Raw genomic sequence first — 13,072 nt, 5'->3', positions numbered from 1 at the left:
TGGCTTTTGTTACTATTTTTTGTTGGAAACTGTGGAAATTCTTGTTGTAAATTAATGTTTAATTTTGTTGTAAAGAGATTTTCTTGGAAACTTGGGAAAATTTTGTTGTAAATTAATCTCTAGTACTGTTGTAAATAGAGTTTTGGAATGTGAACCAATTTATATGCAGAAAAGAGCCAACATAATTGACGGTTGCAGGGACACGAAAGCGACGTTTCTAAACCAGATGGGGCAACTGAAAGCAACGGTTTCCACCAGAAGCATCCAACGGTCATACGGGGCCATCCGACGACGCGGGGGCGACCGATTTCCCCCCCAAATCGGTCGGCCGACGCCCAGCACTGCCCTAATCAGAACCGCCCTTTGGCCTGGCCTAGTGATGTAGATACGTGCATTTTTGTAATTTGAAGATAAACTTGTGCATCTTATTATAATTTTATGTATTATCTTATTTTTATTATTTTATATATTTTACAACGATTATCTATTCCCTTCGTTCACAATTATAAGAGCATCTCCGACCGTTGGGGCTCCCCAGGCCGAAATCTGGCGCTATTTAGCGCGGATGGATTTTTTTTTTGTCTAAGTAGGCTCATTTTCCCAGCGGCGAGCCCAGGATGGATGAAAAGTTTTGAAAAAAAAAACGCGAATTCAGACAAAACAAGACAAAATTCGTTCAAACATAAGCGAAATTTAAAGATATTTAACATATATAGGAGAGTTCGTACATATATAGGCCGAATTCATACATATATTTGAATTCGGGCAGATGGAAATGTAAACTAAAATAATAACGGCCTTCTACATGCCGAAATAGCGGTAGAAGGCCGTGTAGTCGCCGTCGTCGTCGTCATCGTCGCTCGAGTTGTCGGCGTCCTTGGGCGGCGGCGCCTCGTAACAGCGGCTAGAACCCTGGCCAGGGTCGCCGGCGCATGGCGGCGTTGGCCGGTAGAGCTCGTCGTCATTGCTCTTCTCGAGCTTGATCAGCTCGACGGGCTTGGACGCGACATTCGTTATGGCGGCTGGTGCGACGGCGCATACGGCGCGTTGCCACGCGGCAGCCAGGTCCAGCAGGCGACGCTGCTGCTCCGCCTCCTGCCGCTCTCAGTCCCGCCTGGACCGGTCGAGCGCGGCGTCGATGGGGAGCGCGTTGAAGTCCGGCGGCGCAGGGTAGCCCGCCGCGTGCAGGAGCCGCCCCTCCCATTGGTGGAGAGAGCGGCGGCCGAAGCCACTGTTCGCCGCGCTGTCGTTCGCCATTGATCGTCGCTAGCTCTCGCTCGATGAGATTGGGAAGAGAGGTGTTGTGAGAACAGAGAGACGGCGTGGTGAATGCGGCCAGACGCGGTAGTTCGGCGATAAATAGAGGGCGATGCGCGTGAAACCGAGACGACAACATTAACTCGCCATGTGGAAGCTACGCATCCGGCGAAGACTGACCGGTGGCAGGCTTTTACAGCGCGCGGAAGACGATGCGATGAGGACGACGATCGGACTTTCTCGCCGACAAGTCGGGGCCACCAGCCGCGCGGGAAGTTTTCTCAGTATTTCCCGCGTTTTCGTTTCGTCCAGAGTCCCCGAACGCTCCCCGGAGGGGCAGGGATGACCTGGACTCCCCGGATAGATGAAAGTCCAAATCCGGACGAAAACGAGGATCCAGGGACACGACTGGACCGTTTTCGTCCATCCGAATGAAAAAAGAACATCGTCCTGGAGGCCTTTTCGGTCCTGGAGGCCTTTTCGGGGAGACGGCTGAAGATGCTCTAAGATATTGTGTGCACGAAAATAACTCATCAACACATCCAAGGTAAGTAGGTAACGCAAGTCCATCATGTAACGTAAATCAAGGTATATGCACACCCCATGGTATGAGAAAATAAAGAGGAGCCAAGCAGAAAATCAAAATAAGAGGGAAATATTTGATAAAACCAAGTGCAAAATTCTTTAAACGCAACCTCAATATTGTACATGACTGTCTCACATATATGGAGATACAATACAAGTAAGATGATATTCTGATGTACAAGAATCGCTCAGTGATATCATGGGATTGAAAAGCTTTAGAGAACACAAAGCTTTGTAGTTGGTAATACTCTTTCACCGAGGTGTTTTATGCCAATCTCACGAACCATCTCTGTGAAATATGTTCGCCCTTGATGATCCACATTGAATCTGCAAGCTGGATCCAGAGTTAAAACCTCGAGCACAGGGGCATTTTCCACGGCATGTAGCAGGAATTCAAGTTGGCCTGCAGACGCCATAAATCCCATGACATTTAAATTCTTGAGATAATTAAGTTGACATCCTGGAAGGCTTCGGATAGGCTCCCATCCATCATAAGGAAAGGCGAAACTACCAAACTGCAGCAGATAGGGGAAATAACATGATCATTATCTTACTAACCAATTAATTATATATCACAATGGTAATGATGACTTCTAAACAAAGCATTATCTGGCAGAAATTTAGCTGCTGGGTAGTTTAGTGGTGACAAATCGATGATTAAATGCGAGCAACAATATTGTGTATGATTCCTTGCTTAACATGTGAAAAGGTGAGAGAATTGGGGACATTTTTCATGAAGCAGAAAAAACATCATGATTTTTTTAACCAGGAGACAAATAGCTATAACATGTCCCTGAACATCTTTGGTAAGCACATATACAAGAAAATCAAGTTCCATTGTCAGACGCACACAGTCACATAGGTTCCATAATCCTAAACATGGTGATATGGTTAACATGCACAGCCGCACAGGTAAAATGATGCATACATCATATTAGTCAAACTTCAAGCCTTCACCATGGGGTTGGCCCAAACCAACAAACTACATCCTATTATCTATGACACCCAAAGCATGAGGTTTATGTTTGAATTAATGCCCCTATTCAGCTTTTATGATCCATTTCCTCCCAAAGTATGTCACAAGTTATGTAAATAAATTGATGGGAACCTAATGACTGAAGCACTATGTAATTTCTCCCAAACTAGCATCTTAGGCATGGTGTACTGATCTCAGTATGATTTTACAAAGGAACAACAACAACAACAACCAAGCCTTTCGGTCCCAAACAAGTTGGGGTAGGCTAGATGCTCATCAAAATTTATGATCTTAATGATACAATCTTGAAAAGTATGAATGCGACACGCATATGACCAAATGACAACTACTAGCCAATTAAGTAAGATGGAAGATGAGGTACTTACATGCAACTCAAGCTTTTCGATAAGAGGAGCCGCTCTCAAATAAGAGGCTAAAGAGAGAATGTTGCCAGCATCTTCATGAATGATCATTAAATCCAAATCTAAGTATTTCAGCTGAGAAAACTTCCCGGGGTTCTCTAGCAACAACCTAGGCATCTGAAAGATAGAAAGTTAAAGGTTACAACAAGAAAGATGCAAGATAAAAAAGTTAAATAACAGCACAAAACAGACAAGGCAGCAAACAAACCTGTAATGGTGCAAGAGCTTTCAGTGTCAGGCTTTGAACAGTTGGAAGTGCAGTGGGAAATGTAGTGAGAGCATGATCAAGAGTTAAGTCATCAAGATAAAGGTGCACATCTTTCAGCTCTGAAGATTGACTGAGGTCAATAGGAAGGCACTCCCCTCTATACACGAAAGTTTTGAGCTTCATGGCGTTGAATTGTATTTTGGTTATCTCACAGTGTGCAATATGCAAGTGCAGCAGGCAAGACAATGGATGATCCACCTTCAGTTCATCATAAAGGTGACACCTAACTACACTCAACCACTCAAGATTGGAGCAACTAGACAACATATCCTGAAAATCCTTTGCCGTGACATGTACCAGGTGCAGATCGAGCTTCCTTAAATTAGGGAAACCATTGAAACGGGGCGGCAATATGATAGACACAAAGCTAAGCTGAATACTCCGTAGACGGGATGTGGTTCGGCAGTCCAGAAGCTCGGCAGGGAGTAAATACCGATCACTGCAGCCACGGAACTCGTCTGGTACTAGATCAAAAGCCAGATTCTTTGTCTGAGAAGCCGCGGCGAACCTAATCCAGTTGTCGAGATGGACAACTAGCTCGCGGTCAAACTCGAACTTGACCTCGAAATCTTCCACGAACATGCCGTTGTGTTTCTGCAGGACAGTATTGACGTTCTGAACAAACTCCTGAGTGTACTCTTTCGACCCGGCAGCGGTCCTGCCGCCACACATCGTGGCACCGTCGAATCTCAGTCTGGGATGGAGCGACTGGACGGATCCCCATTCGCTGGATAGAATACTAGTCCTCGTAGCCTCCTTGAGCGCCAACTCTGACAGAACCTTGCACTGTATGTCCTGCATCGGCAAAAAATTCAGAAGTAAAAAAATCCGGCTCATCCAGCAACCACCAAAACTCTGATTTTATTGACACCCAACACCAAGCCGGCGGCGAGGGAAAAGGATCTAAGCTCAACAACATACCTCCGGAAGGTTTAAAAATTGGGACTTTGGTCTTCTCCTTTTGCAGATCGGCTTGCCACCGCAAACGCTTGACTTCGCAGTGCTGCTTCGGCGCGGCATGCCCTCCATTAAAATAGTAAGACTTGCCTGGATGAACACCGGTAGTGCTCGAGCTGCCGGTTGCTCCGCTGCTCCCCGTCCGGGTACTTGAGATTCGACAAGGAATAAAAGGATGCACGCGTGGGGAGTCCTCTCGCGTGGGGGTAGAAATATGGAGAGACCTGTTTAGTTGGAGGGGATAGTCCGATCCGGAGAGACGGACGGAGTCGGAGTCGGAGTCGGAGTCGGAGGCGGAGCATAGGAGCTGACGCGTATACGCAGCGGGGGCCTCTGGACGGGGGCCTGTCGCACCCTCCTCCCAGTCGCCCCCACAGACTCGTTACGAGAGATAGACGGAGGGGGCCTCTGGACGGGAGATGACTGGGGCGAGGCGGAGGACGGCGGGAGTACCGATCCTGGCGAGGAGGAGGAGGAGGAGGAGGAGGGCGGACCTGCGCCGCTGTCGATGTGGTGATTCGGCGCCTCTCCTCCTCGCGGCGTCGGGGTTGGACGAGACTCAATTGGTGGTGTGTGTGAACGGCGTCTCGTTGGTGGGGAATTAGGGGAGAGGAGGCTGGCGACCGCGGGCAGCGTTTTTTTTTTTTTTTTGAGCAACCACATATTTCATTAATTGAACACCAAGTTACATGAAGTAACACATGTGGAAACTAAAAGACAAACCGGGATAAAATGATTATCCTGAATTTGCAGATAAAAACCTAAAAGATCGAGAAATACAAAACGATCTCTAGGGTTTGCTGCAACCACCGTAGCCAGCGGCCGCCGTCCAATTCCAACGCCGCCGAGACGAACGCAAGAAGAGACGTCGAGCCTCCACCTTTGCAAGATCCAAAAAAGCACCATCACCATCGAGGCTTTGTGAGTCGATGAACAGGCCTGCTGCAAGCAACGAGGCACATGTCGCTGTGGCACGTCGACCGGGGGACGCCCCGTGCCGTCTTGGACCAAGATACGCCGCCTCCCATCGACGAAGTCGGAGAAGAACGACATAACCACCACCTCCGGACCAACATCTTCGCTCCAGAAGAACCACCTCGCCCCGGCCCCCAGCGCCGTCGTGGACAACGACAAACGCCAATGACACGTTGAGAAACAGATCTCGCCAGATCTGAAGAACGGCGAGAAGACCAAGCCGCCGACCTGAAAGATCGACAAGCACACGTTGCCAACAACTCCGAGACGCCGCCGTGAAGATCGCCGCCGGTGTGGGAGTGGAGTTGTGGCAGATTTATTTCCCCGGGCGCCGCTCCCACCACCCCAACGACGCACCATAGGAGACAAAAACTAACCCTAACTACTAGGCCAGAACGGAGGAACGAGGTTCCCCCTCCCTCATGCCACCGCCAGAGCGGCAAGCGGAGGGAGAGGAAACCAGGCCCAACGCCCTGGCCGGAGATTGGGAAGATTGGGGATCGCCTCCGCCGCCGCCTCTCAGGAGCGGAAGAGGAAAAACGGCTGAACGTGGGGGTTGGAACCCGGGCAGCGTTGACGCCTTGACGGGATGACACAGTGGGGAAATTTGATTATTTACCCATACTTAGGACTCCTTTGATTCATATAATTGCATAGAAATAATTTAGGATTTGAAATCTATAGGACAATTTACTACACATGTTGTTTGATTCGTGGTAGAAACATATTTTATAGAAATTAATTCCGTAGGAATCTCGTAAATCTTATAGGAAAAAAACATGAGGTCAGAGAATCTCCAACCGCGTCCCTCAAAACGTCCCCTAAACGGCGTTTTAGGGACGTGTTTTGTTTTGTGTCGTGTTTGGGGACGTCGCTCCCCAGCTGCGTCCCCCAAACGCCACTCCAAACGTTTTTACAGGGTTTTCGAAAACACAATCATTTATTAAATACTCTCTCTGTTTTCTGATATAAGGTGTATAGTTTTTCGGAAAAAAAAAACTCAAAAATATAAGGTGTATTGGGTAGAACCACTTATTTGGACATTCTTTTCACCGATTCGATTGCATTTTCTTAGCTCGTGCAAACTACTCTATTTTCTCAAAGCAATAATTAAGGGGTAATCTTGCCCAAAACTCGTGCAACTTGTCCTCAAGGAACGGAGGGAGTACTAAATATAGCATACAAATAAATATATTTGCTGAGATTATTTTCAAAGTAAAATACAACAAACAATAAAACAACTAAACAAATGTAATAAATGGGCTAGATCAAGGTGCCGCGACATTTGCTGATAATCCTTTGATCCTCCACATATGCTCCACGAGATCATTTTGAAGTTGCTCGTGAACAATGTTGTCACGGATCTCTGCGTGCATGGCGAGGAAATCATCGAAATCTGCAGGCAACTCATGATCAATCTCCGCAAGAGGGCACTAACACTCATAGGAACCAACATGTGTCATGGCATGATTCTTGCGGTCATCCTTGATGATCATGTTGCGCATGATCACACAAGTTTGTATTACCTCCCACATTTGGTCTTGAGACCAGCTTAGAGCAGGGTACCGGACAATTGCAAATTGAGCTTGAAGCACACCAAATATCCGCTCGACATCCTTCCTGCAAGCCTCCCGTCGCAAAGTAAAGTGGCAATTCTTCTGACCTGATGGAGCCGAGATTGTTTTGACAAAAGTGGCCCATTTTGGATATATATACCATGGGCTAGGTAATAGACTTTGGTATACTGGTGGCCATTGATATCATAGTTGCATGGTGGAGCATGCACTTCCACTAGTTTGCTAAACACCGGAGACTGCTGCAACACGTTGATGTTATTGTGTGATCCCGCCATGCCAAAGAAAGAATGACAAATCCACATGTCATAATCTATCACAGCTTCAAGCACCACACTACAATATCCATGACGCCCGTTGTATATATCTTGTCAGGCAAACGGACAGTTCTTCCATGACCAGTGCATGCAATCGATGCTTCCAAGCATTCGAGAGAATCCTCTCGCAGAATTTTGTGCCATGATCCTTGCAGTCTCTTCTTCAGTTGGCCCTCTCAAGTAGTATTTGCCAAACTTTCCCACCACAGCTCGACAAAACTTGTGCATGCACTCAATGGCAGTAGACTCACTCATGCGAAGGTAGTCATCCTATGTATCAGCAAGTGCTCTGTATGCAAGCATTCTCATGGTGACGGTGCACTTTTGAATCGACGAGAACCCAGCAACGCCTATAGCATCATGCTTGAGCTTGAAGTAGGGGTCAAACTCTCGAACGTCGTGAAGGATATTCATGAACAAACCCTTGCTCATCCTATACCGGCGCCGAAAATTGTCAGCATGTGTTGCCTCATCTCGAAGTAGTCGTTGTGCAGCATGGTATGCCCTTCCATCCTCTGTCGGGGCTTCGACTTCTTTCTCCCCAACTTTGATCCTCCGCGGCGCGGCCTCTTCTACTTATCCGCCTCGGTGTCAATCATGTCCTGGAGGGACGCGATGATCAGCAAATGCTCCCGGATGTCGTCGTCGAAGGCTTGTTCGTCCTCCAGCAGTCGGACAAGCATCTCGTCATCGCTATCCATGTCTGAAGCAAAATTAATGGTTAAAATTGTGTCGCGGCAGACGAAGCAACGAACAGTGGCCAATCGCGCCTACCTGACAAGTCGTTGAACACCTTGTGTGCGCGGAGGTGGGGCGGATTTTATGCCGCGTTCTGGGACGCGCTGAAGAAGCGGCGGCGAAGAAAAGGCCAGCGAGAGAGCCAGCCACGGCGACGGTGTCGACTCTCAGAAGAGATCACCATACCACATGGAATAAGAAACATATTGTCGTTGCCTATTCGACAGTACTCCAGAGGAGGGATCCTCATGGAGGGAGAAGAAGTAGGGTCCATTGGGCGGAGAGTCCTCGGGACGGTGGTACGCGATTTACCTAGCTTCGTAACACCTGCCCAACTCAACCTTGATGACGATCACCACTCGATGTCATCCTCTCATGGACTATATGAGATCTAACTTTTGATGCATGCCCATGGAAAGATACCTAACCCACATAGACAACACAAGGGAACATATATGATGGGTTAGTTCATAAAGCATGATTGACACGGCTTACCATACCACATGACTTCTTGTGGCACATTCTTCATGCTTCATGTGTTTACCAATCTTGAATCTATTCTTCACTCTTTGTATTGGTCAACCTTGTATCTTCTCATGCTCTATCATACTATCTTGAGGTGTATAAAGAATTCTTCACTTGGAATCAAGCACTCAAGATCTTGATCATTCGCTGTTTATCACATAAGCTAGAGCATGGCTAATATTTAGTTCCACATAAGAACTCCATCTTCATTTCTTCTTCTTGATCATATCACATATATATCTTCAAATCAATGATCTTGATGCCAATACACAAGGTATATCTTTATCTTCATGGCATCCATACTTGAATCCAACACATGGACTACAAGTAGTACCTATGGAATATTCCTTCATATAAACTCAATGAAAACATTAGTCCATAGGGGTTGTCATCAATTACCAAAACCACACATAGGGGCAATATACCCTTACAATCTCCCCCATTTTGGTAATTGATGACAACCACAATAAGAGGGTTTATATAATGAATATTAGAAACAAGTATGCAACTTATCTGAGAATAGGTTGTATACAAGAGGTTGTATTTGATATGGTCAAGTAACAGTGTAACACGAAGCTACTAGTCCATACCAAAACCAGCTCCACTCACACAACTACAACTAATGCAAGGGATGTGAGTAGAACCAACATATATAGAGCAAACTCCCCCACAATGTATGCACGTGTGATGAACATGAATTCCTTGCATACATTTTCAAGATTAACCTTCGGGACAGTTTCCACTATATATATACAACCATGCAAGACATATAAATATGGAATGAATGAGAGGCAAAACACTTAAGCACAAACCAAACTTAAGTATAAAACCATTCCCTCAAACTCTCTAAACTTCTCCCCCATTGGTATCAAGTGCCAAAATGGGAGAAAAATTTAGAAAGCCAATATAATGTGAGTTCCTCCCCAAGGTGTGCACTTCTCATAATTTGAGTGGATTCAAATGCACATATCCAATGACGAATACTTGAAGGAAGTCAAACTATATTGAGGATCAAGGATTGCATAAAGATAACATGGTGAAGTAAGCTTCAACAAATAAAGCAAGCAATCAAAGATCCAATTGGACAAACAAAGATATCATGATAAGAGAGATATAGTGCTCTAAATAAAATAAGGAAGATCCCCAAGGTTCGTGCATAATTTATAATGTTTGCATTTGAATACAATATGCACAAACATGGAATCCTCACTCCCTCTATATCATTTAGAACACAACCAAGATAAAGAGAATATGCTTATCAAGAACAACTTGAGTCCAACAATCACGAGATATGAGTGCATGAAGAAAAAAAATAAACCAAGAATTCATAAATCTTCTTTACCAACACCACTAAAATCAAAAGGATAAAAAGATGGTCGGCAAAGAACAAGGATATCAAGGTGATGGATTAATGCTCTCATGTATATAAGTTTCTAAAGTGGACAAAGTGATCCATAAAGAAACATGCACACGCAAGAGGTTAACAAAATAAATAGGACAAGATATCCAAGATGAAGTCATAAAATATACCAAAGGATGTTTGCTTAAAAAGCATATATAGCCTATGGCTCCAATTTTCACTTGTGGTATATGAATGAGCTCCAACCAAGAAAATCTCAGAAACATCACGAGTAACAATAAGGGAAGTAAAGCTAGTTGGAATGTTTTGAGAAAGGCAACAAGTATCACAAATAGGGACTTATTTCGTAATTTCATCAATATTGCACATAAGAGCTCTTTAAGGAATGTATATGCAATAAATTGCTAGAGGGCATTGATGTCTACGCCCCCCTCCTTTTCCTGTAGACAGCGTTGGGCCTCCAAGAGCAGAGGTTTGTAGGACAGCAGCAAGTTTCCCTTAAGTGGATCACCCAAGGTTTATCGAACTCAGGGAGGAAGAGGTCAAAGATATCCCTCTCATGCAACCCTGCAACCACAAAGTAAGAAGTCTCTTGTGTCCCCAACGCACCTAATAGGTGCACTAGTTCGGCGAAGAGATAGTGAAATACATGTGGTATGAATATATATGAGCAGTGGCAACGGTGCCAGAAAAGTGCTTGCTGGCGCGTAGTGATGGATGGTGATATAGCGAGCGGTAGAAACGCAAGTAAAACAAGAAACAAGCAGCGATAGCGATATTTAGGAACAAGGCCTAGGGATCATACTTTCACTAGTGGACACTCTCAACATTGATCACATAACAGAATAGATAAATGCATACTCTACACTCTTGTTGGATGATGAACACCATTGCGTAGGATTACACGAACCCTCAATGCCGGAGTTAACAAGCTCCACAATTCAATGTTCATATTTAAATAACCTTAGAGTGCAAGATAGATCAACACAACCAAACCAAGTACTAACATAGCATGCACACCGTAACCTTCACACTATGAAAGGAGGAATAGATCGCATCAATACCATCATAGTAATAGTTAACTTCATAATCTACAAGAGATCACAATCATAGCATAAACCAAGTACTTCATGATGCACACACCGCCAACATTACATCATGGAGGAGGAATAGACTACTTTAATAACATCACTAGAGTAGCACATAGATGAATTGTGATACAAAACTCATATGAATCTCAATCATGTAAGGCAGCTCATGAGATCATTGTATTGAAGTACATAGGAGAGAGATTAACCACATAGCTACCGGTACAGCCCCTTAGCCTCGATGGAGAACTACTCCCTCCTCATGGGAGACAAGCAGCGTTGATGAAGATGGCGGTGGCGTCGATGGAGAAGCCTTCCGGGGCACTTCCCCGTCCCGGCGGCGTGCCGGAACGGAGACTCCTGTCCCCCGGATCTTGGCTTCGCGATGGCGGCGGCTCCGGAAGGTTTCTCGTACCGTGGCTTTTCCGTATCGAGGTTTTAGGTCCGGGACCTTTATATAGGCGAAGAGGCGGCGTCGAAGGTCGAAGGGGCGACGACACCATAGGGCCGCGCGGCCGGGGGTGGGCCGCGCCACCCTATCATCCGGGGGCCCCGTGGCCCCCTCCGGCGGCTCTCGGGTGTTCCGGATGCTTCCGGTGAAAATAGGAACCCGGGCGTTGATTTCGTCCAATTCCGAGAATATTTCGTTACTAGGATTTCGAAACCAAAAATAGCAGAAAACGACGAACCGGCCTTTCGGCATCTCGTCAATAGGTTAGTTCCAGAAAACGCATAAATATGACATAAAATGTGCATATAACATGTAGATATCATCAATAATGTGGCATGGAACATAAGAAATTATCGATACGTCGGAGACGTATCAGCATCCCCAAGCTTAGTTCATGCTCGTCCCGAGCAGGTAAAACGATAACAAAGATAATTTCTGAAGTGACATGCCATCATAAACTTGATCATATTGTAAACATATGTAATGAATGCAGCGATCAAAACAATGGTAATGACATGAGTAAACAACTGAATCATAAAGCAAAGACTTTTCATGAATAGTACTTTCAAGACAAGCATCAATAAGTCTTGCATAAGAGTTAACTCATAAAGCAATAATTCAAAGTAGAGGCATTGAAGCAACACAAAGGAAGATGAAGTTTCAGCGGTTGCTTTCAACTTATAACATGTATATCTCATGGATAATTGTCAATGCAAAGCAATATAACAAATGCAATATGCAAATATGTAAGAATCAATGCAAAGTTCACACAAGTGTTTGCTTCTTGAGGTGGAGAGAAATAGGTGAACTGACTCAACAATAAAAGTAAAAGAATGGTCCTTCGAAGAGGAAAGCATCGATTGCTATATTTGTGCTAGAGCTTTGATTTTGAAAACATAAAGAGAGCATAAAAATAAAGTTTTGAGAGGTGTATGTTGTTGTCAACGAATGGTAGCGGGTACTCTAACCCCCTTGCCAGACAAACCTTCAAAGAGCGGCTCCCATTTTATTTTATTTTTGGGTGGCACTCCTGTGGTGACCCGACATACCACTGCATGGTGTAGTATGCAAGTCTGATATAACACCAATGAAACACCGTTCCACTAGTATTATATCGCTCAGAGTGGTACAACAGAAACATATGCGGGTCCAAGGCATGTCTATAGAATTACAACACAGAAGCTTTACAAAAGATCCACACAGCCTCCTACTTTACAATGAGGTAAAACTGCAATTAAACTCCAGAAGAACGACTCATAGTCTAAACCTAACACGAACCCTATTTGTAGAGTATTTAACTAGCTACAGAGGCTATGAGTAGATTCTAGCTAAATAGGAGCTAAGTTTAGGAAGCTAGTTCCCTTCTATGGCTATACTAGGTTTTCTCCTTGTTGGATGAGGTATCTGATTCTTCTGACAAGGTCCTGTCTCGTGAAGTAGTTGTTGACTCCTCGGCCTTCGAGTTGTACTGTAGATCCTCCTTCGATGCCTCCATATCTAAGCAGGGGATTTAAGAGTGGAATGAGTACGAGCGTACTCAACAAGTTCATTATAGGAAAGAGGTGTTTAATGCACTAGC

General features: G+C 45.1%; 1 protein-coding gene across 1 annotated transcript; it reads right to left on the bottom strand.

The window, feature by feature from the left end:
* Positions 1–1,920: 1,920 nt before the first annotated feature.
* On the bottom strand, positions 1,921–5,024 carry LOC124707225 (F-box/FBD/LRR-repeat protein At3g52680-like). Its single transcript, XM_047238887.1, has 4 exons — positions 4,430–5,024; positions 3,449–4,303; positions 3,205–3,357; positions 1,921–2,357 (listed from the first exon to the last, which is right to left on the bottom strand). The coding sequence occupies exons 1-4, from the start codon at positions 4,535–4,537 to the stop codon at positions 2,058–2,060; spliced, it is 1,416 nt and encodes a 471-aa protein (XP_047094843.1). The 5' UTR covers positions 4,538–5,024; the 3' UTR covers positions 1,921–2,057.
* Positions 5,025–13,072: the final 8,048 nt, after the last annotated feature.

This window comes from Lolium rigidum, chromosome 4, assembly GCF_022539505.1.
Source record: "Lolium rigidum isolate FL_2022 chromosome 4, APGP_CSIRO_Lrig_0.1, whole genome shotgun sequence".
Classification (NCBI taxonomy): domain Eukaryota; kingdom Viridiplantae; phylum Streptophyta; class Magnoliopsida; order Poales; family Poaceae; genus Lolium; species Lolium rigidum.
Note: the sequence above shows the minus strand (reverse complement) of the source record. Positions and strands in the feature narration are given on the sequence as shown.